A 24,404-nucleotide genomic window follows, 5' to 3' on the forward strand; every position below is an offset into this window, starting at 1 on the left:
AATGAAGAAATTCAAAATGGCGACGGTTTTTTATAATTTTGACTTCATCAGATTCCTGTTAAGGAGCCTTTCGAATTCTTATATTCTACATGATTAGTCTAAAAATAAAGAAATTCAAGATGGCGGCCGTTTGTTCCAATTTTCATTACGGAGTGCTACGGATTTAAGGCCTGTGCAAGTGTGCACACCGGCTTGCGTGTGAGTGATGTGCACGTGTGCGTGCCCCAAAATGTAGGAGCCGCACACGCACACGTCACGCAAGCGGTGTGACGTCTCTCATAAGGATATGTATACTACAACACCGCACGCGCACGTGCACGTCACGCACACGCAGCCGGTGTGCACAGGCCTTTAAGCGTCCTTTCAGATACTCTGTTATAAAACTAAATAGGTACATCCCGACTTTTTGAACCCTTTACAGCGTTCGTTCGTTATATTAACGCGATAGAAATTATAATATACCTACATATAATTTTTTAAATAGCATAACTATAAATATGTAGTTTTATTTCATGAATAACTATCGCGTTTACCGAAGAATATTCCTACATTTACATTTGAAAGTTATTAAAATACATAATTTATTGCGCAGCTGCGTAATAAATTATTGTATTAATTCATTGTTATATTTTGCACCTATTATATAACGGAACGCTTATTTTTCCATCGCTGGGGGTTTAACTTTAGCAAACAAATACATATATTTTAAAAGAGTGGAAAGCTGAAGTGGCGTCATATCAATTTTATTTACTTTGTTTTTCACGGAAATTTAAAGCGAATTACTGTACAACATAAGACTAAAAATGGCATGCATATTTAGGTGGAATCTTAGCTCTGCCATATATAAGGCCTGTAAGTAAACTTTCTTTATAATTAATAATATTTCAATCTGTTATAATAATGGTTACTCAATAATAGCAACGCAGAGTTGAAATAACCAGAGTAACAACGTTATATAACCGTGCTGTGTACACATTCAACCAGCGTCAAATTTTCTTAAACAGTTGTATTTTCGATTAGGTAATTAACGAACGGTCGTTTTCAAGAAATTATGTCCTAATTCTGATTAACAATAGGGCAAAAAAATTATTAGACTCCAACATAGAGGTACAATAATATAGAGATGAAACGGGGAGGGGCCAAGCGACCGAACGAGATGCACTTATGGAACTTTCAGTAGGAGTAGCAGAGAAAGCCGTGTTATTGCTTGTCCTTGTCACAGTCTCACTTTTTGCTTGTTCCCCACCATAAATTTAGTATGGTATGGTGGGCAACAAATGTTGCCCACTATACCTAAAACAATTTACATAATTCGGTCGGGTTATTTAACCCGACCGAATTATGTAAATTGTTTTTGGTTTGTTGCCAGGAATGTTAAAACGTGTTTTTAATATTGTCGCATTGCGTTTGTTTTGTCCCTCACGGAGGCACGCGTATACCACTTCTACAGGATGCTACCTTCTATGGACTCCAATTACTCATGAAGTGCTATGTTTTATGCAGCGGCCTCTGAATGGAGTTATATAGTGTTTTCTTTGGTACATACTCATTTTCCATCAGTGGACAAGCGAGGTATCAGCGGACAAAATTAAAAGTCCTTGCATGTAAATTAAGTTATTGCCAGTCAAGGAATGAGGAGAGTGTGTGACTGTACACTGCTACTGCTATTGAAGCTGTTACTCTGGTTACTACACCCATCTGTGCCATGACGTCTTTTGCATTTTCTTACATGTGATATTTATTATTATCAAATTTAAATAATGAGTTCATCACAAACTGTTCAAATAAAATGGTTGGTACCATTGTATTGCATTTTACAGAGAATAGCTTAAATAGCGGTATCACCGTTTATTGCTTCAGTGTTTCGGAAGTTGGGTTACCACGGAAGACTTTTGATCAGAGATTCAGGATGAAGTACGTTACTGCTTGCCTGTTGGCCGTCGTTGGCCTGTCTTCAGTATCAGCGAATGTGGTCCCTCAAGGTAAGTTTCTATTTTTGTCAAAAAAAAACATGTCATGCCAAAAACATATTGAATATGAAGTTAGCGCATAATTATTTTCCTTCGTAATTTAACGTAAAAGTACGAACGTGTCTTGCTATTTCAGTCAATCTTGGTACACACAGTACTGAGTTTGACTGAAATAGCATGACAAATACGAGCTTTTCCGAGAAAATACGATGGAAAATAATTATCCACTACATCTGTAAATAAAATTATGTATACTTTTATTGAAAAATGATTTTTGTAGGTATTTTATAACTACTAAGTCGATAAACATTAAAACTATTTGTTTACACAAATGCGCTTTTAAATCAGAAATTCTCCACATTTTACAGCTAAGACAAGAAATTACATATGGACCAAACACATTCAGAAAAAGGTCACTTCTATATCCTGTAGAAAATACAATGCGTTCCTTCGGGTACATTTATATCACATTTTCTTATTTAAACATCCAACTTTACCTCAAAACTTTCCTCAGGCCCGCAAGGTCAAGCTTGCCCACCAGGCACCCAACTGTACTCCCTCGCCGGCTGTGGTTACGTAACCCGCGAGGCAACCTGCTACGAATCCCGCCCCAGGCAAGACAACCAGCAGACTTGCGGCTACTCAGCCTGCCACTGCATCCACCCCACTGTCAGAAACCCGGTCACCGGCCAGTGCGTACACTTAGACCAGTGCCCGAATGCTAAAATCATTCACGGACACGGAGGCGGCGGCAGACTGAAGATCGAAAGGCGACACCTCCAGAATGGCGCTCAGTTACCAGTCCCACCAAGCCAGAATGTACCTGTACCAGTTCCATACGAACCAACTCCAGTAGCACCAGTTCAAAATGTACAAGCCCCAGAAGCACCAGTTCCATATATACCAGCCCCAGAAGTACCAACCCCAGTAGAACCAGTTCAAAATGTACAAGCCCCAGTAGAACCAGTTCAATATGTACAAGCCCCAGTAGAACCAGTTCCATATATACCAGCCCCAGAAGTACCAACCCCAGTAGAACCAGTTCAATATGTACAAGCCCCAGTAGATCCAGTTCCATATATACCAGCCCCAGAAGTACCAACCCCATTAGCACCAGTGCAAAATGTACAAGCCCCAGTAGAACCAGTTCCATATATACCAGCTCCAGAAGTACCAACCCCAGTAGAACCAGTTCAATATGTACAAGCCCCAGTAGATCCAGTTCCATATATACCAGCCCCAGAAGTACCAACCCCAGTTGCACCAGTGCAAAATGTGCAAGCCCCAGTAGAAACAGTTCCATATATACCAGCCCCAGAAGTACCAACCCCAGTAGAACCAGTTCAATATGTACAAGCCCCAGTAGATCCAGTTCCATATATACCAGCCCCAGAAGTACCAACCCCAGTAGCACCACTTCAAAATGTACAAGCCCCAGTAGCACCAGTTCCATATATACCAGCCCCAGAAGTACCAGCCCCAGTAGAACCAGTTCAATATGTACAAGCCCCAGTAGAACCAGTTCCATACATACCAGCCCCAGAAGAACTAACCCCAGTAGCACCAGTGCAAAATGTACAAGCTCCAGTAGCACCAGTTCCATATATATCAGCCCCAGAAGTACCAACCCCAGTAGAACCAGTTCAAAATATACAAGCCCCAGTAGCACCAACTCCGGTAGCACCAGTTCCATATGTACCAGCACCAGTAGTACAAGCACCAGTAATACCAAAACCCGATTATAACGCTGGTTACACTAATTACAACTCTGGTTTCAATACCGAGAACACAGGTTACACTAACTACAACACTGGTTACGATAGAAACGATAATGGTAACATTGGTTACAGCAATGACAACTCTGGTTACAATACCGAGAACACAGGTTACACTAACTACAACACTGGTTACGATAGAAACGATAATGGTAACATTGGTTACAGCAATGACAACTCTGGTTACAATACCGAGAATACAGGTTACACTAACTACGATAGAAACGATAATGGTAACATTGGTTACAGCAATGACAATACTGGTTACGGTAACAGTAACAATGATTACACTAATTATAACTCTGGTTACAATAACAATAACGCTGTACCCGTTGGATATTAGGAATAAAAGTTTTTATTTTAGAGAATAAAACTTTTTAACAATTTTCGACTTTTTAGTTTTTTTTACACCTTTGTTTTTACCAGATTACGAAAAATGTTTTTATTTATACCACATTGCAGGCATACAAACCTACGGCTCATCTAATGGTACCTAAACGGTCACCGTAGCCCATGGACGCCTGCAATTCCAGGGATTTAGAGAGTAGGGTGGGGCATAGTGGGTGGGATTCATTTCGTCAGGCTTTGTTTTGTACGTACATTTGCAGAGATAACTGAACTCCCCTGCAAAGAAATTTGTTTGGCAAAGGGGGACAAATTCTGAATTTTTAGTTATGAGTTGCAGTTTGCAGTTAGTACAAGTGTCTGAATGCGAAGGTCGAAGGCCCTGAAGGCCCGGAGCCTCTGACATGTGCATGCTTCCTGCTAAAGAGATCGTCGATTTTGTTGTATCTTTTGTTAAGCGATTGGGCCCGATACCTATAGATTACTGGAAAAACGTATAAGAAATCTGCAATTAAGCGTGAGCCGGACTTAAGACTAAGAATTGCGGATAAGCTCTATCAGGGCTACAACCGCAATTGTTTAGGTACGTGAAACGTGGTGTGGACAGCTAGTGCGAAGGTCGAAGGCCAAGCTCTGCGTTGGGCCGAAGGCCTGAAGCATCCGAGAGAGGTGCGCTTCCCCGTAAGGTGGAAGGATACGTTAGTGCTCAAACAGAACAAATAATAATAAAACAACAAATGATTGGTTTAAGTACGAGTAGCTAAATGAGAAGGCTGAACTGCCGTATATCAGAGGGTCTACCGCGAACACAGAAGTTCGCAAATTGCGAAGATTTCTCTTTTACTCCAATGAAACCGTAATTAGTGTGACAGAGAGAAATGCCAGCAATTTGCGAACTTCGATTTTCGCGGTTATAGCCGTGTTATCTTGAAATAACAAAGATCCGCCTAACCAATGCAAAAAAATGTAGGCACTATGCTTAACAAAATACTTGAACAAAATAAAAATAAAATATTGCGTAACCTCTGACACATATTTATAGATTATTAACTATAAGATATATTAACTCACATTTTTTATAGACGGGTCTAACGCTAAATTTATTCAAAAATGTATTTATTTATATGTGTTCAAAACGCTAAAGTTTTAAATATTATATCCTCTGATAGCTCAGTTAAAAAACACGGAAAAGCCGGGGGGTGCCCCTAGACAGCCGTGTGTGGAACAATTGAATGAACAGTTGAATGTACTCGCTTTGCTCGTTCGTTCGAAAATGTGTGCAGTACGGAACCCTTGGGACGCGAGTGGGCGTTTTCAGAAATAAATATCGAATACCTGATTCTCATAGATCCCGGTGTTTTTGGATTCTTTCAACTCAGAATCACTAGCATATTTAATTCTGATGATAAAATAAAATGTCCCAAAAATTTGTATGAAAATTGTACATTCCACTACTACACACTACGTCACGACATACAAGTGAAAAATGTTTTCATACTAAAACGTGACGTAATGGAATAGACATTTTGGGATATCTTTTTTTAATGGTGGGATGGAAAATGCTGTCGATTCTGAATAGAATGAGGCTGAGCCCAAGAACGTCCAGATGTGAAAGAATCAGGTTTTCAATATTTATTTTTGAAAACGCCCGAGTTCGACTCGCACTTGACCGGTTTTTCTATTGTATAACTGGGCCTTAGGAGGCTATATCTGCAGCTGACTGAACATACAGAGACTTCCGTAATCCGGTATGAATAGGGCTGTAAGTATGTGGGTTTGTTTGTATGATCCATCGTAGCATCAAAACTATTCATCAGCCGTTTTTGGTGACTGTTGTGATTTAACGATTCGTTTTTTATGTTACGGGTGACATAAGCTACATTTTTTTAAATATTAAAAAGTACAAAAAACATTAATAGCTAAGTATTTATATTGTTATTGAAAGTACTTCTAGAGTCTGTGCGGAAAGAGACGAGTCGTGGAATTGTATGGGGCCCAATACATTCCACGTTCCCTCTCTTTTCGAACAGACTCTACTAATTGTACGACCATGTAAAAATTACAGCAGTATGACCTTTAGGTACAGTGGGCCGATTTTTGAATTTCGAGCGCTCGATTTCGTCACTCGAAAATCGGTGGAAACTCGAAAAGCAGCGAAATGCTAATGTTTGAAATACGAGCGATAGAAATTGGGAATCGAGTGGTATTGACCACTCGTTTTCAATTCTATTAGTAGAATTTAAATGCCGGGTACTGGAGATATTATTGAACAAAATACACGAAATTGGGCAGTCGAAATTCAAAAATCGGCCCCCAGTATACAGTATTAACCAATATGCCTAGGGCCGTGTATCAATCTACCTGAACACCCCCACCGGGCCAATAATGCGTGTAGCTCCCAATGAGCGTAGTTTACTGTTTCTAGAATGTACTATTCAATTAAACCTACTGTATTAGTACTTGTAGGTACTTAGTTATTTTATTCTGAATTAGTACAGTCGACTGCGGAAATAACTGACCCCCCCTGCATATAAATTTGTTTGGTCAACTATGTCTAATTCGTGATTAAATTTTGTATCAAACCATAAAGTAAGTATGTATATATAAAGTAAGTATATAAACATAGCAATCAGCTAATTGGTATAAGGCAGAAATGTTAAAAATCAGGCGAGACATCCAACGAACAACTATAATTTAGAAATCCTGGAATTCTTGCTGAACTATTTTCTTTTTTCTGTAAAAAGAGTAAATAAGTTTTAATAACAATCTAGAAGAAAGAAAATAGCTAAAACTAAGCACATAAGTATGGAGCTATACTAAATAGGTAACTATCTTCAATAAATAGTTTGGTACTTACTTAGTTACTTACTTTGTTGGCGCGGTGACCCAAATTGAGTCTTGGCCTCCAACACAAGAGCACGCTACTTTGATCGGTCCAGAGCGGTATCCCGCCAGCTTTCGCCGAAGCCGAGCTCACGGAGGAGTTTGGTACTTACTTACCTATTTTATAATAAACAAAGTTATAAATTTACGAAATTATAAGTAGGTATGAAATATTCGTGCTCTTAATCGAAAAACAGAATATTACGTCTTCCAGTTTACCCTGGGCATCCATAAACAAGAAGGTTTTATACTTATCTTTTTTAGGGTTCCGTACACAAAGACTAAAAACCGGACCCAATTACTAAGACTTCGCTGTCCGTCTATCCGTCCGTCTGTCTGTCTGTCACCAGGCTGTATCGCATGATAGCTTGAGTTGAAATTTTGACAGATGATGTATTTTTCTGTTGCCGCTATAACAACAAACACTAAGAACAGAATATAATAAATATTTAAATGGGGCTCCCATAGAACAAACGTGTTTTTTGACATTTGTAAGGAACGCTTATTATTCCATCGCTGGAGGTTTAACTTTAGCAAACAAATACATATATGACTAATAAAATACTAAACAAAAAGAAAAAATAACTGGTCATTTACGCCCCTTGAGCTATGCTGTTTTTGCAAGCTCATAGTGTAAAAATTGGGTCGTAAAGGCAACTTTTTACGAGATATCGAAATTTTAACTATACAGAACAAAAGCGCTTGGAATTCTGAACAAAACTGTATACTTATTTATTTAATCGTATGGCATGCATGATTAGGCAATCTGAGTACAGCTTTGAGGTTGTTAAGCCAGGTATTAAAACTGTATATATAACTCATTTTCGCTAAAATGTCCTTTACGCCAATTGAACTCAAAGGTACTCAATACTCAATAAAAAACACGGTGTATATATATTTTTTAATTACGTAGTCCCAATAGTGTGGGGTACCCTTGGATAGGTGTTTCAAAACGAATAAAGGTCTCCTTAAAACATTTTTTTATAAATTTATATATTTTCGGAAATAATCGCTCCGAAAGAAAAAAAAATATCCCCACGCCCCTCTAACTTTTGAACCATGGTCCAAAAACATGAAAAAAAAATAACAAAAGCTTATAATAACTACTTTCAATGAAAACTATATAGCGTTACAGTTTTCAGTTTTGAATACCACGCCTCTCATTGCGGCATAGCCAATTAGGCCATTTTGGCTATTTTTGAAGGGCTCTAGCGTCTTAAAAAACAAAAATATCAAAAAAAGCAAAACGGTCCGACACAGATTTGACAATATTAATTTTTCTTATTTCAATATTAATCTTCAAAAACCACGGAGGAAAACGAGGACTACGTTTGTATGGAGGAATGACCACTCCTGTTGGCTCTTACCTACTTACGAGTAATTGTAAGGTCAAATTAAAAATAATATTTAAAAAAATGTTAAACTGAGAGCTAGCTTAAAGTTTTTTGTACTCGTCGACTTTAATAGTTGAATTAATAAAAACTTTGTAACCAATAAGCTAAACAAACACGTGCTTAGGGCACCACGTTCAGGGGGGGCACCAAAATGCCAGGTTGAAAAAGGTGAACTAATTCTAAAATTAGGGACAGACACATCGTTTTTACCACACGATTTTTTTTAGCTGTCCAAAAGCTAATTTGCAAAAATACTGGCGCGTAATTCTTTGGGAAACAATCGGTAGCAGTAGAAGAGTCGTGATTACATGTGCATAGATTCGATTTCAACCCACTCCTTTGCCTTCTGCCTTACGGCAAAGTTGATCTTCTGCCTTAATTACACTTGGGCGTGGATCCAAATCCAAGCTTTCCTCTTTCGCAGCTGGGCCTACTGCCATTCTCACACTTTGCCAATTCAATTCCAAGCTCTGCTTTCTTGCATATTGTATGCATAAAAACAACCTCGCTGAGACCCTTAAATATCGAGCCCTATGCGAAGCTAGGCTGATAGAAAACTGTCCCATCCCTTCTCTGTATGAAATCCTGGATTAGCACCTGGTTGGGACTAAAAGTAAAATTGCGTTTTTATATCGAAAAATTTTCGCGCTCGCTTCGCTCGCGTTTTCAATAACTTTCTAAGGTATGATAAAGGTGACATTCGGGTGGCAACTGCAGCAACATTACTCTGTTGCAACGTTACTGCTGCAGTACTGTCAACTTCCGTGATAAAATGATGTGACTGATTTCCATACTAAAAGTAAAAATGTACAACTGTCTATCATATTGCGTTTTTATATCGAAAAATTTCCGCGCTCGCTTCGCTCGCATTTCTATTACTTTCTAAGCTATGATAAAGGTGACATTCGGGTGGCGACTGCAACAGCATTAGGTACTCTGTTGCAATATTAATGCTGCGGCACTGTCAATTTTCGTGATAAAATGATGTGACTGATTTCCATTCTCAGCTGTAATGCGGCAATGAACTTCTCTCAATTTACCATAAAAATCAATGTAATCTTGATGACCCTAGTTAGAGGGGGCACCTAGAAATGCTTAGGGCATCAAAATATCTTAATCCGGCACTGATTGTTAAAAATTGTGTAATATACGGAACCCTTGGAACGCGAGTCCGACTCGCACTTGGCCGGTTTTTTTTTAGGAAATTATGTCCTAATTCTGATTAATAATAGGGCAAAAAATTGGAGTATTAGACTCCAATTACTTATGAAGTGCTATGTTTTATGCAGCGGCTTGTGAATGGAGTTATACACCGTGAAATTTTAGTGGTTGTTTTCCCGCGGCAGGGCGATTTGCTATCGGTAGTACTTTCGAATTATGATAGACAAACTTATAAATAAACTGTTTTCCAAAAAAAAAAAATTACAAAAAAATAACCTAAACTCGAACAAGCGAAAAACAATAGTAACACACTAAAACTGCAAGTAGACGACAGTTCCCGATATTGTAAACAGATAAACAAGCACATGTTACTTTTTTAAACTGTGTAACGGGCTAGAGTGCTTTACTGTTTGACAACTGAAATTAAAATTTACTTAGACTGTTCCTTCTAGTTAGGGAGGCGAATAGGGGAATTTTCGGCAATACTCGAGCGTGGCAGTTTAAGATATGAGAGATACCTTAGACCTAATAGAACAACCTTGTAAAGTATTTAGCTCTATATGTAGTGACGCGCGCCTAGGATAGACGATCAGATTAGTAAAAAAAAAATGGATAGTCTGAAATACTCGAGCGCGTCAGATTAAGATATTGGGGGTTGATTTTAGTGTTTAAAGACTAAATTTAACTAATCTGACGATAAGTCCTTGACGCCGCCGAGTTATAGGGTCGCGAACTTGTAAAAAAAAAACGTTAATCCGGCATTCTCGAGCGCGATTTTTTATTTTTTTATTTTGAAGAATATAATCCAAAACTTAGTAAAAATACAATATCTGCCGGTTGTCGCATGACCGGAAGTGTGGAGGAGCCATTTCGTCTTCCTAAGAACGCGTTCCGGCATATAAGTCGCGAACGAACATTTTACAAAAAAAAGTTTAAATAAACAAAAAAGGTAATTTTTTTTTACACAAAAAAGGTCTCTTTACATTTTTGTCCAAAGTTAAAACTTTTTGACTTGAAGCATCATAAAAACTCAAACTCCCGGTTTTTGGAGTATATCTCGAAAACTGGGGGTGTTAAAAAAAATTGATATGAAATAACGATGATTAAATGATGTGACTTTTATTATATCTCAAAATTTTTTTTTTCTAAAGCTTCTCGACAATTTTCGTGGACTCGGAAAAAGTTACGAGCATCTGTATACAAAAGTATTATTAACATGTATAGTTTCATGTATGTATTTCAATAGCCTGTTGATCCTCAAATTGTTGTTGTATCGCCGGATATTCTGGGCAACGAGAATGACACTGAGCACAGCAATGATGAGACGCTTGATTCAGGTAAATTTTTGTACTTCTATAATATTCTTTCAACAAAATTACTGAATAGAAATAATTGTTACGGATGTTGCAGGCACTCAGCAGGAAAGAATTGTGGATGAGGAGCCACAATATGAAAGTTCCAGTGAAGAAGAAGAAGAAGATGAATTGTATTGAGCAAAAATGTGAAGATCATACATAACAATACAATTATAATCCAATTTTTATATCATTTCATTTTTTTATACAATAAATAATACACTTCGTACTACATTTCATCTACATTTACGTTGGTTGTATCTATCGCTTTATTGTCATTCTTAAATTCCCCGTTTTATTAAGGAGAAAGAAAGGAAAAAAAGAAACCAAAAAACCTTTTTCGGTCAGATTAAGAGAACCCACCAACATTTTTGTCAGATTAAAAAAATATGCTTTCAGGATACCGAGATAAACCTCCCCTATGACAATCTGACGCGCTCGAGTATTTCAAAAAAACTTTGTTTTTTGCATTTTCAAAAATTCATCGTAACTTATCGTCACGCCGAAATCGTCAGTTTTTTTAAAGGAAGCTTCCTTGGGGCCTACTTAACACCCCTTCCGAAAATCTGACGCGCTCGAGTAAATTTTTTTTTTTTGCATTTTTGACTACTTTATATGCCTACCCCCACCACGCAAACCGGCAGATTAGTATACCGTTGTTATCAGAGGCACTCGGGGCATACGTAGTATGAATATCTGACGCGCTCGAGAATGCCCAAGTAACTGTTTTTTTTAACATTTTTGAAAAACCGTACACGCCAAACCCACCGCTAAAATGGTTTTTGCCATACGACCTTTTCTTTTCGAAATTATTTTATCTTTCGATTTTGATAGGTCTCGACGGCGCCGTTGAATTACGCCATTTAGCTACCTCGCCTCCCTAACTATTCACGATTAACAGTTGAAATAAAACCTTTTTATTAGTTTGATGATTGCCATTACGTTGTGTCAACTTTGGTAAATCGAATAATTACATCCTCTTCGCTTATTAAACTAATGTGATAACAGATCCTGTCAATGTCATCACTGCTATTTCTAGTAAAATGGATCGACATTACGAATATTCTAATTTAGAGTACGTGGCGATGGTGCAGTTGTACGCTAGGGCTAACTACGACTCCCCCGCCGCCCGGCGATTTTACGCGGAACCGGACCATTTACAGTCGCTGCGTCTTCGGGGGATTTTAAACCCCCAAGTTACCCCCACATGCACGAACCATTGTCGCCGCAACACAGCGGCTGCTTAACCACGGGTAGTTTCAAACGCCAGCACATGCACAGGGCAGAGGTGATTGTGTATTGAACGTGGCGGATTGCAGTTCGAACAATTATTGCGGTATCGGGAAGTTTAAGTGTTTGTTTAAGTTTTTGATCATTAAAAGCTTGATCTTAACTTGTTATGTTTACTTTTAAGGATCTGCAAACTAACTGCACGTATAATGTGTGAAGAAAAAATAAATGGAACTACTTTTTAGGTTATTTTGTTTCATTCACTCAAAAGAATTAGGTAGGTACTACTGCAGTGCTACTACTATACCATTACCATGAGTTGCTATCGAGAACTTACATTACGTTACTACAATCGCTAGCGCCTAAACGCGGTTCGTGTAGATTTCGAAACAACTGGTACCATGAGTCAATTACTCGTTTACTATACTCGCTAACGTAAGCTCGATTCATCGTGTAGTTAACGTTACGATAGCGAATTACCTTGGAGTGACGTGCCTAACTTCACAGCAAAGAAAGCTATCTCTTTTTGACTATACTGAAACGACAGAGTAGGACGATATTGGGCAAAAAGCTAAGTATCCAAGCATTCGTTTAAAAAATATAAACATAACCGTGCTAATTAAAAGCGTCATGGCACAGTATTATTATGTAAAGTGTTAGTGGGGGTCTTGTATTTGTGTTGGTTACTTTGTCAATGTGACAGTTCTCTACTTAAGTTTGAGTCGATTGGCATGACGTAAATTGTGTTACTGTGTATAAAAAAAAGTGCCTAGCGCCGCTAAAGAAGTTTTCACTTCAAAATTAACTGATTTGCAAGACCAAAGTGATCCCATAAGTGTTCCGTAAACAAAGTTTTGTACGGAACACTAAAAAATGCGTACTAGTACGTCGCAATTTCAACTTCTAGTTGACTACATGCAAAAGTAAGTATCTATGTACTTTAACTTTAATTTGAGTTATACAGTCTCCCTAGTTTATAATAATATGATGAAATATTTTAGTTTCAAGTGGTTAGCAAAGTATTTTAAGGTCCCTCTCATCTCATGTGTTAACAGGCATGGTGACCTTAGCAAACCCAGCGATGGGCCACATGGGAAGGAGCTCAATACCCGACGGTGGGCCGAGCTGACACAACTTTTAAACGCGGATGCGACAGGCGTCACCAAAAATACAGATAAGTGGAGAAAGGTATGTGTATAACATATTAAATATATTAAAAACGGGTCACTAATATCGGGTTTGGATATGTCTGTCTCTCACGGAAGTTTTGTGTGTATAACCCATTAGCTTTATATTTATGTTTTCATTTACCTATTCATTCATCACATTTTTTTCTTTGCATGTACATTTGGTTCGCTCTTCACTGATTTTGTGTGTGTGTGTGTGTGCGTGTTGGGTGTGAAGGTGTGGAGTGACCTGAAGAACAATACGAAGAAAAAGGCTGCTCGGATATTCAGAGCTGGAGCAGGAACTGGTGGTGGTCCTGCTTGTACATTAAAATTAAGTGACCTAGAGCAGAGGGTGCTGGCTATAACAGGGACACGGGCAGCTACAGGCATTGTAGAAATTCCGGAGGTTGGCCTGGAGGTAGGGTAATGGGTACTTCATGCTTAATAACAATTTCGGCGGGGTGTGTAGCATGGCGTCGGGCTCACAAGTAATTTGAGCAGCGTGTACTAAGGCTGCTCCTATACGCTTCCATTTGTTTACTTAACATGCAATCCGCACACCCCGCCCCGCTGCACGCCCCACTCGAGCGTCCACTCAGGCCTTACACTTAAGGTGACAGTCCATTTCCAACCGCAGCTGCACTACTGTTCATTTTACTATGGAAACTGACAGTAACAGCGACGCATTAAGTACCAGTAGTGCAGCTGCAGTCAGAAATGGAATGTTACCCTAAGGATAAAATAAAAAGTAAGAACTCCCATACTTAATCCCCTACACAGAGAATGCTGTCCTATGGGAGTTTGTTATTCTTTATTTAGGGCCAGTTGCACCAACCACATTTGACAGACTGATCAAAGTCAGCCGGCGCGCCCAGGCGCTTTACTATGAAACTTTCCATACATAAAAATTTAGTGAACTCTTTAACGATACGAACAGTTTGGTGGAACCGACCCTTAATCTTACTCTATGGTCATACCTAAATTAAAATATTTTACAGGAAGAAGTAACTGAACTGGCTGTACTACCGACACTTGATAATGATGACAGCCCATCTATTTTTATACTACATGATGAGTTTGCTCAACAAACTTGTTCCAGTGAGTTTCCGTATCATTGTTGCTATAAAAATAAGATCAATGGAATTAATTTAATGCATGTCCTGAGAAAAATTCTAACAACATACATAGTTAAGAGTCACCATAGCCTAGCTGGTATTGATTCTGCCTAGAAAGCTGGTTGTCCCGACTCGGTATCCTGGAAAGGGTAGCGGCACAAATATATTTTCTTCAATTATGATGACAATGATTTTATGTGTAACAATTATTGGATTTATATTTTTGTATGAATATTATTGCCCAGTATCAATGTACAGTCAGCAATACTATTAGCTTAGCAGTTTGCACCTTTTCATACAAATTTCTATGCAGGGGTGGTACCTTTTCTCTGCAGCTGACTGTAAAGACCAATCTCTCTTTGGTTGTAATTTTGTTACCAAGTATTTATTTTATTGTTTTTATTTTTTATTGCAGATGTTGAAGATTGGAATCGGCCAGGGACATCGGCTCAACCCCCAGTTTTTCCACCCTTACCTGTGGACAGGAATAACCAAGACTTGGCGGGCAGAGAGGAGCCTGAAATAGTTAACAGCCCAGGTAGAGTTTTATTTACTAAACCTCATTTAGAAGCAGATAATAAATTTTGCATTTATTGACACATTTTATAGGTGTAAGTACTGCTCAGTAATATTATAGCCCATTGCCCACAACACACTTAAACTCTAATCTTGCAGAGGTGTTCTTTTAACCTGCAATTTATAATAGGTATGAATGTATGTATGTGCAATAAATACTGATTTATCATTACTTTGTATCCTCTAGACAGGAGTGAGGCCGGCATGACACAGACGCAGGAGCCTGCGGCTCGGGCCGCGCGGATGCTAGACAGGAGTGAGGCCGGCATGACACAGGCGCAGGAGTCTGCGACTCGGGCCGCGCGGATGCTAGACAGGAGTGAGGCCGGCATGACACAGGCGCAGGAGCCTGCGACTCGGGCCGCGCGGATGGCTGCTGGAGGCAGGCAGCACGCGCCGCAGAGTCCTACGCCCTTACCACTTACGCCACGGCGGCGGCGAACACGTCCGACGCCAACATTCTCCTCTCGTACTCGTACCCAGACACAGTCCGATTTGGCAAGGCAAGCCTTCGTCAGGTCTGACTGTGAATGGCGAAATTTCCAAATGGAGGCAGAGCGGGAGAGGAATAGGTTAAGAGAATTAGAGATAAGGATGCAAGAAAGGTGGTTAGATTGTTTTAGTCAATTGTTAGTATTGGGAAATAGAATTGTAAGTCATTGGGAAAAAAAATAAAAATGTTATAAATGTGTATGTATATTTTTGTTTTACCTATTTAACAAATGATACTTGGTACCTATTTGCAAACATTACACTCTTAAACAATTATACTATGACCGTCTTGATGCAAGTCTTCTAGCTAACTGATCCCGTAGTGCTCTCCCCATTAATAAATCGCTAGCACCTCCATCTTCCAACACCACTTCCTCTCGATGAAATTCTGAAAAGAGAGAGCTCTTCTATAGGTAATTATTTATTTTATATACTAATATTATAAAAATGTAATTTTGAAGTTTTGTATGTTATCCTAAACTAGGTTCCTATATTTCATACATTCTTTCACCAGTAGGTATATCCATACTATCCATACGAATATTATAAAAGGAAGTCTGTCTGTCTGTCTGTTACCTCTTCACGCTTAAACCGCTGAACCGATTTAGATGAAATTTGGTATAGAGATTGTTTGAATCCCGGGGAAGGACAAAGGGTCCTTTTGGACAAAATAATAGCTAACAAAATTACTGATTCCACGCAGACGAAGTCGCGGGCAAAAGCTAGTAATTAATATTAAAAATGCGAAAGTGTGTCTGTCTGTTACCTTTTCACGCTTAAACCGCTGAACCGGTTTAGTTGAAATTTAGTATAGGGGTAGTGTGACTCCCGGGGAAGGACATAGGACACTTTTTATCTCAGAATCCCTTAAGGGGGTGGAAATTTGTATGGGCAATCAATAACCGCTGAACCGATTTAAATGAAATTTGGTATGGTGATAGGTTTGAGTTGTGGGGAAGGATATAGAATAGTTTTTATCCCAGAAATCATCCTTTAAGGGGGTGGAAGTTTGTATGGGGAATCAACAAAACGCAGATTGGATAAAATAATACCTACCTAAATTACTGATTCCATGCAGATGAAGTCGCGGGAAAAAGCTAGTATACTAATAAAAAGGACCTTCGGGATGGGATATAGGCTATACTGGCTATACATAGTTATGTATAGCCTATATCCCATCCCGAAGGCCCTTTTTATTAGTACTGTTTTCTTATATAATAGATACCTTGATCTTGTTCACATATCTCTTCGGGATCCGGAACATTGTACTTTAAGGCAATGTTGTGTAGCACAGAACATGCTATAATAATTTGTGAGCATTTTTCTGGCCTATAATGTAAATTTCTATCTCGGTGTACACAGCGCCAACGGTTCTTCAATCGCCCAAAAGTGTTTTCAATGACAACTCTTGCAGAAGTGTGGGCTGCATTGAAAGTTTCTTCAATAGAGTTGGGAGTTGGGTTTAAATATGGTGTCATCAGCCATGGCCGTTGAGGGTAACCAGAATCACCTGTAAAATAGGAATATATTTTATTAAGGACAAAAATAAATGCTGTTTTAAATGAATCATAATTTAAATTATATTCAAAATATGTCTTACCTAAAAGCCAGACAATTTCATTACGCCTGTGTAAAGACTGTATATAATTGTTAACATTACTATTTTCCCATATGAAAGAATCATGGGCTGCACCTCCAAACTTAGCATTAATGGATAAAATTTTACAATCCTGATCACATATCTGAAAAATTAATATATTGTATATAATATTACGAGTAGTAAGTAAATAGCTTTTAGATAAACATGTCAATCTAAATTTATTAAGGAGTAGGTTAGGTACCTATACAGATAAAAACAGACCTACTTACCATTTGTACATTCATTGAGTGATAATGCTTTCTACAGAAATATAAGTGTTCTTCTTCCTTTTTGGGTGTAAATATCTTGAAGTGGCTGCAGTCAATGCTTCCTATCACCCCTGGGATGCCATATTTATTGAAAAAACTAAAATGTGAAGATTGGTTTGTAGGTATTGTATTGTGGTCATAAGAGGAAAGAATATTACGTGAGTGAGTGAGTCAGTGTCGAAAATAAGGAACTTTGTTGCACAATAATTTTTAAACTACAATATGAACATATTGAATGTTTTTGAGAATATATCTTAAGCATGTTAAGCCCTATATATTAATGAAAATTCAGGGTTCTAGCTTCAGCCAGCACAATATTACAGGACGTCGAAAATGGCCTGAATCGCTTCGAGAAAAGGATAGTACGGCCGTGCCTCTTTGTTTTGCTCGACTTGGCGGGGGCACTGCCGTAAATTACGTCAGTACCTAGTTTAAGTTGTGATTCGTCTATTTTTACCTGTGTCTAATGTCATCTCTTTCTTGGCGTGTGGTTGGAAAATTGATAAACATTTTTAGAATATTGGGGTGGTTCAAAGCGGTTGTTACTTCTTCAATATAAACACTCATTGCTTCCTGCGAAAAATGGTGTGCCTTGCCAGTCACACGTTGGTAACTACCTTGTGCATAAAATAGTAATGCACATAAAACCTGCAAGAGTTAGTTTGTTGGTTAATTACAAAATAACACTCATAAATGTCAAATAAAATGTATAAGTACTTAACACTTTTATAGAATTTATACTTAACTTTGATTCCACTGACACTCTTTGAGTGGATTTCAAATCCGCATGATTTATTAACAAATCACACAAATCCTCAAAAGCTTCCTTGCTAAGCCTATATTCTTTAATAAAATTATTCTCACTTATGTGTTGAAGTGGGTTTCTTAATATGTTTCTCATATCGGCTTGATATTTTCCTTGTTCACGTCGTTCGTCTTCATATGCAGCTTTCGCTAACATATCCCATGCCAAATAATGCCTTGCTGACATTATTTACATAAATAATGATAAGAAAATATACTATAACACGAATTCTAATAAGTTTTCACGCTCCAATATGCCAGTGAAATAGATTACTACAGTCGATAACGTATTGCTCGGTAGCGTATGTCAAAAATGTGACTCATGGTACCAATTTCTATAGGCAACAGCTACAAACGTTACTCGCTAGCGAGCTAGGTAAAATACCTATCGAAAAGTAATCGCTAGCGTTGAACTCATACTGCCGATTTTTAGTTCTATGAGTGACCGCCGACGGCGCTGTACTATTCTCCATAGAAATCATTTACGCAGTCGCTAGCGAGCATTGTCACTGTAAACTCATGGTAATGGTACTGGTGTTAGGTCACTTTCGAGTTTCGTTCGACACATTTATAAATCTGGCATTTCTTAACATTATTTAAAAAAAGATTACACATCGATTGTAAATCGATAGCAGAATCATTTCGTTGCGGGAAAACAACCACTAAAATTTCACGGTGTATAGTGTTTTCTTTGGTACATACAAATTTTTCATCAGCGGACAAGCGAGGTATCAGCGGACAAAATTAAAGGTAGGTACAGTCCTTGCATGTAAATTATTATAAGTTATTGCCAGTCAAGGAATGGAGGGTGTGTGACTGTACACTGCTACTGCTATTGAAGCTGTTACTCTGGTTAGTAGTAACTGACATATAATCTCCTTTGTCTTCTAGATATTGTTTATGATATTGACATACGCGTTTTAGAAACCTAATGTCTATCCTATATGTCTAATTTATCTTATGCATAGTTGCATACTTCTAGTTAATTAAAGCCAATTTCCTTTGGTATTTCGTTTCTATGTATCAATTTAATTAACTAGAAAAATAATGACGGATCCGAAGAAAGAATCAGATGATACGTCATCGCATTTATTATCCAGATATCTTCGACCGGAACGGTTTGACGTTGAACCTACGGCCCCCGCGGCTGGAGATAAGTGGTTGCATTGGCTGTATAGGAGACCTACTGGCGGAGTCGAATGAAACTTCCCGTTATAACAAATCTCCTATAATTAATTAATAAATGTGATAACATTCAAATGACACGGAAAAAATCAGCGATTGTTTCTGAATGTCATGCTTCAGCCTAAAACACGTCTAACCATAGACGTGTGGCCAAAAAGGCCAGTCCGCCACACTACTCCCCCGCCGAGACCGTTGCTACGGTCGATAGTCAAAAAGATGGGACGGAAAGTGTACGGTTCGGCCGCTACGAGTTCTTTTTTCTGCAGTTTGTTCCTGCTCTAGCGGTAGATTATTGGTAGCAGATGCAGGCACTTGCGGAGTTAATGGCGTGTCAGGAGTAGCGCTGCTGTGACTTAGATTTCCCCAATCGTCTTTGGACATATACGCTGGCTTGAGCCTGTCGATACTGACAGTGTCTGCTTTCCCTGCTCTCTCTATTTTAAATGTTTTGCTTCCTCTCTGCAAAACTTTATATGGGCCAGTGTACGGGGATTCTAGTGATCCTTTGACAGGTCCATGTCGTAGGAAAACATAATCTGCAGAGGTGAGGTCCTTCGGGATATAGAACGGCCTCTGAGAGTGACGAGTGCCAGGAACTGGGATGATTTTAGCTATATGGTTGCGTAGCCTTTCCACAAAATTGCAGTAGTTGACTGCAGTAGTTTCTGAAGGTTTGAAGAAGTCACCAGGTAGGCGCAACGGCTCGCCATATACGAGCTCCGCCGCCGAAGACTGGATGTCTTCTTTCCAAGCACTGCGGATTCCGAGGAGTACCAAAGGCAAAGCTTCTACCCAGTGCGTGTTGGTATGGCACATTATGGCTGCTTTTAACTGTCGATGGAGGCGTTCGACCATCCCATTGCAAGCCGGATGATAAGAAGTTGTTGGTCGATGCTCAGATCCAAGGATTGTCGCCAAACTTCGGAAAAGCTCGCATTCAAACTGTCTGCCTCTGTCCGTGGTGATTTTTGCAGGACAGCCAAAGCGGGCGACCCAGCCTGATATAAAGGCTAGTGCGCAGGTCTCTGCGGTGATGTCCGCCAATGGATATGCTTCAGGCCAACGCGTAAAGCGATCGATGACCGTGAGGCAGTACCTGTAACCACAAGAATAAGGTAATGGCCCTACTATGTCCATGTGGACGTGTGAAAAACGATGAGATGGGGTGGAGAATGATGAGATGGGAGATGAAGTGTGACGTGAAACTTTGTTCTTTTGGCAATCTGCGCATTCTCTAGCCCACAATCGGCAATCTTTCCTGATGCCAAGCCAAACAAATCTTTGCGTTACCAGGCGGATGGTTCCTTTAACGCCTGGGTGGCTCAGCCTGTGTACTGCGTCGAATACTTTTCGCCGGAAAGTTTCAGTTATATATGGTCTTGGGTATGCTGTTGAGACATCACAGTACACTTCGAGATCGGAGTCAGGAATTCTCAATTTCTTTAGGTTCAGCCCTGTACCGTGTTGTAGTAGTTGATGCAATTCTCTATCTCCGTCTTGAGAATTTGCCAGCGCTTTGTAGTCGATCGTATATCCACCAATTTCTTCAACTCTGGACAGGCAGTCTGCCACTACATTTAGTTTCCCTGCCACATATTGTATGTCTGTGCTGAATTGGGAAATAAAATCCAAGTAGCGGAATTGCCTAGGAGAGCATTTGTCTCTTGTTGAGGAGAAAGCATAAGTAAGGGGTTTGTGGTCCGTGTAAATAGTGAATGGCCTGGCTTCAACCATGTGACGGAAATGCCTGATAGCGTCATATATAGCCAGCAGTTCTCTATCATATGGGCTATATTTCTTTTGCGACGGTTTCAGACGACGAGAAAAGAATGCTAGTGGTTCCCAAGCTCCAGGTGTTACTCGTTGTTGTAGTACAGCGCCAATAGAGGTATCTGAGGCGTCAGTGTGGATAGCCAACTCAACGTCTGTTCGAGGATGAGCTAGGGTAGCAGCTCGCGAAAGTCCTTTTTTGCATGCCTCGAACGCTTTCATCATTTCCTGCGTCATCTCAATGTCCTGCGTAGGTTTCTTCTTTGGACCAGCCAGCACAATATTTAAGGGTGCTTGCAGTTCTGAAGCGCCTGGCACGAATCTTCGATAAAAATTAAACATGCCAAGAAATCTGCGGAGTTCTCGGACGTTTTTAGGTGCGGGATAATCCAACATCGCTTGTACTTTAGTGTCGAGGGGTTGGATCCCTTGGGCTGATACTTTATGTCCAAGAAAAGTAATTTCCGCCATTCCAAATTCACATTTTGCTACGTTAATGAGAACACCGTAATCTTGCAGACGCTGGAATAACGTGTGAAGGTGTTTTTCGTGCTCTTCTGTGTTGGAGGAGAAGATTAAGATATCATCCAAATATCCGTAGCAAAAATCTAAGCCTCGGAGCACTTCATCCATAAATCGCTGGAACGTTTGTGCAGCATTTCGGAGGCCAAACGTCATGTACGGAAAATGGAACAGCGCGAAGGGGGTTATGATTGCAGTCTTTGGAATATCATCAGGATTTACAGGAATCTGATTGTACGCTTTGACGAGGTCAACTTAAGAAAATACTTTGCTTCCTGTCAGCTGCTGTGTAAAATCCTCAATATGTCGTATTGGGTACTTGTCTGGAATAGTACGTGCATTAAGGGCTCTATAGTCACCACATGGGCGCCAGCCGGCATCCTTTTTAGGAACGAGGTGCAATGGAGACGACCATGAGCTCTCGGATCTGCAAGCTGTGCCAATTTCGAGCATGGCTTCAAATTCTTTTTGAGCTATTTTTAGGCGATCCGGTGGAAGGCGTCGTGGCCTGCTTGTAACTGGCGGTCCAGGTGTAGTGCGAATATGATGTATGGTATTGTGCTTGGGAGTGTTATGCATGCCGGCTGGGCGTGTAATATCAGGATACTGACACAAAATGTTATGGTAGTTCGACTCCCCTGACATTACTTTCACTGATGCGATAGATTTTGCTGACGGCTGAGGTGGGGCCGTGATGCTCAATGTTGTTGAGTTATCTATCAACCGCTGGTTTCTGCAATCGACTACTATACTGTAGAACGACAGAAAATCAACGCCAATAATGGGCTTGGATACGTCGGCGACCACAAAATTCCAGCTGTAAATCCGACGGAGCCCCAGGTCCAGTTGTAATTGTATCGAGCCGTATGTGTGTATTATTGAACTGTTAGCGGCAAAAAGTTCATAATTAGATTTTGCACGAGGTCCTCTAATGTATGTGCGCGGATATACGCACAAGTCTGATCCTGTATCTACTAGGAAAAGTGCTTTAGAGGTATGGTCCAATACAAAAAGACGGCCCGGATTTATATGGCAGACGTTGGGCGCTAATTTCGGCTGCCGCTGAAGTTTTCCGCTCCTGGGTAACCGCAAGGCCTAGTACAGCGGGTAGCTCTAACGCCGAATCGGTTGTGGTAAAAGCATATGGATTGATCTCTGGGTCTCGATGCGGAACGATCCTGACGGCGGCCAAACCTAAACGGCGCTCGACTGCCACGGAAACCGGATCTTGATGTGTGCGGTTGATTTCCAGCCTTTAAGGCAGCAACTTCCCTTGTAAGTTCAGTCATTTGCCTTGCAATTTCGGATATCTCCGTGCCATGAGCGGTAGTGCCCAATGCATGGACCTGCAGAGCCTGAGGAGCGACGTCGTGTACCTTGTCCGCAGATTCAGCTAACTCTTCTAACGTAGCTTTGGCTTGGGACGTAATAAGCGCCTGCAGGCTGCCGGGTAAACGGCTTATCCACACGGTTTTCAGGAAATCTTCCGGAATGCCCTCACCTGCCAACGCGCGTAAGTGTCGTAGGAATCGTGACGGCTTTCTGTCACCTAGCTCTTCGTGTTTCATCAACTGCAGGAACTTTTGTTCTTTAGACACGGAGATCCTCGATATGAGCTGCGATTTTATTTTTTCATATTTATTGTCAGCTGGTGGGTTGCTAATAATATCTTTTACCTCTACGGCGTACTTATGCTCCAACTGGCCAATGACGTGGTTAAATTTGGTTGTGTCACTTGATATGCCGGCGATAGCGAACTGGGCTTCCATTTGCGAGAACCATAATGCGGGTTCCTCTGGCCAAAACGGTGGAGTGCGTACAGTGACTTTACATACCACACAAGGGGCTTCGGTAGCGGTCTTGGTTTCATCCGTCATTATTTTATGATTGCTTGTAAATTTATTATGCGATACTGTTTCAATCGGGGTCACCAATATAGGAGACCTACTGGCGGAGTCGAATGAAACTTCCCGTTATAACAAATCTCCTATAATTAATTAATAAATGTGATAACATTCAAATGACACGGAAAAAATCAGCGATTGTTTCTGAATGTCATGCTTCAGCCTAAAACACGTCTAACCATAGACGTGTGGCCAAAAAGGCCAGTCCGCCACAGCTGTATACCTTCACTAGCTTTCTCACCGAACATAGTTCCACCGATGCCACGGATGATACTATAAAATTAAAACTGCTAGCGAACCATTTGTCATCTAATATTTTCATCATCATCAAAGACTGTCAAACCTATGAATCTGCTATTGCTCTCTTAGACAAAACTTTCGTGAAACCCCAAAACTAAATATTGGCTCGCCATGTCCTCGGGACGAGAAAACAAAAGCAAGACGAAAGTATTTCTGAATATTGCCGCGCCTTGCATCTTCTGGCGCAAAAGTGCAATTTCAAGTCCGTTTCAGCTGAAGAACATAAAGAACAAGCTGTACGATGCGCCTTTATATCTGGTATTCTGTCGCCTAAAATACGGGAACGTTTACTAGAAAAATCATCTCTGTCAATGGACGAAGCTTATAATCAGGCAGTTAGCCTCGAAACAGCCGAAAAGGACTCCGAAACCATGGGTGTTAACATCCCAAGTACTTTGAATGCCTTGCCAGTATTGCCTTCACAAGAAGCTACAAATTCTCACAATGCTGCTGTTCCTGCTGTCCCAGTACCTCAACCACCAATACGACGTTGTTTCTTTTGCGGTGGTAAGGTACATCAAAGAATAAAGTGTCCCGCTTTCCACG

The 24,404-nt window shown here is 40.0% G+C and overlaps 3 protein-coding genes and 1 long non-coding RNA gene across 6 annotated transcripts; 2 read left to right on the top strand and 2 right to left on the bottom strand.

Moving 5' to 3' along the window:
• Positions 1-1,909: 1,909 nt before the first annotated feature.
• LOC134670045 (uncharacterized) lies at positions 1,910-3,656 on the top strand (the record flags this gene model as incomplete). The annotated part of the gene is made up of 2 exons (XM_063527709.1): positions 1,910-1,982; positions 2,485-3,656. Coding segments are annotated over exons 1-2 (1,245 nt in total), but the record flags the coding sequence as incomplete, so codon positions are not given.
• A 9,107-nt stretch (positions 3,657-12,763) lies between these two features.
• On the top strand, positions 12,764-15,651 carry LOC134668924 (uncharacterized). Of its 3 annotated transcripts, XR_010098841.1 has the most exons (4): positions 12,764-13,036; positions 13,169-14,380; positions 14,813-14,935; positions 15,287-15,520. It is a non-coding gene; the product is annotated as an uncharacterized LOC134668924 (long non-coding RNA). The 3 variants fall into 3 exon arrangements; XR_010098840.1 differs by having other exon boundaries at positions 12,764-14,380; positions 15,287-15,651; XR_010098842.1 differs by lacking the exon at positions 15,287-15,520 and adding an exon at positions 15,161-15,195 and having other exon boundaries at positions 12,764-14,380.
• Positions 15,652-15,653: 2 nt separating this feature from the next.
• Positions 15,654-18,707, bottom strand: LOC134668913 (putative nuclease HARBI1). The gene is made up of 5 exons (XM_063526419.1): positions 17,831-18,707; positions 17,335-17,470; positions 17,066-17,207; positions 16,691-16,975; positions 15,654-15,853 (listed from the first exon to the last, which is right to left on the bottom strand). The coding sequence occupies exons 1-5, from the start codon at positions 17,938-17,940 to the stop codon at positions 15,744-15,746; spliced, it is 783 nt and encodes a 260-aa protein (XP_063382489.1). The 5' UTR covers positions 17,941-18,707; the 3' UTR covers positions 15,654-15,743.
• A 3,993-nt stretch (positions 18,708-22,700) lies between these two features.
• Positions 22,701-23,531, bottom strand: LOC134667807 (uncharacterized). The gene has a single exon (XM_063525236.1). It carries the CDS (start codon positions 23,529-23,531, stop codon positions 22,701-22,703), a length of 831 nt encoding a protein of 276 aa, XP_063381306.1.
• Between the last annotated feature and the right edge of the window lie 873 nt (positions 23,532-24,404).

The sequence above is a fragment of the Cydia fagiglandana genome, chromosome 1 (genome assembly GCF_963556715.1).
Source record: "Cydia fagiglandana chromosome 1, ilCydFagi1.1, whole genome shotgun sequence".
NCBI lineage: Eukaryota > Metazoa > Arthropoda > Insecta > Lepidoptera > Tortricidae > Cydia > Cydia fagiglandana.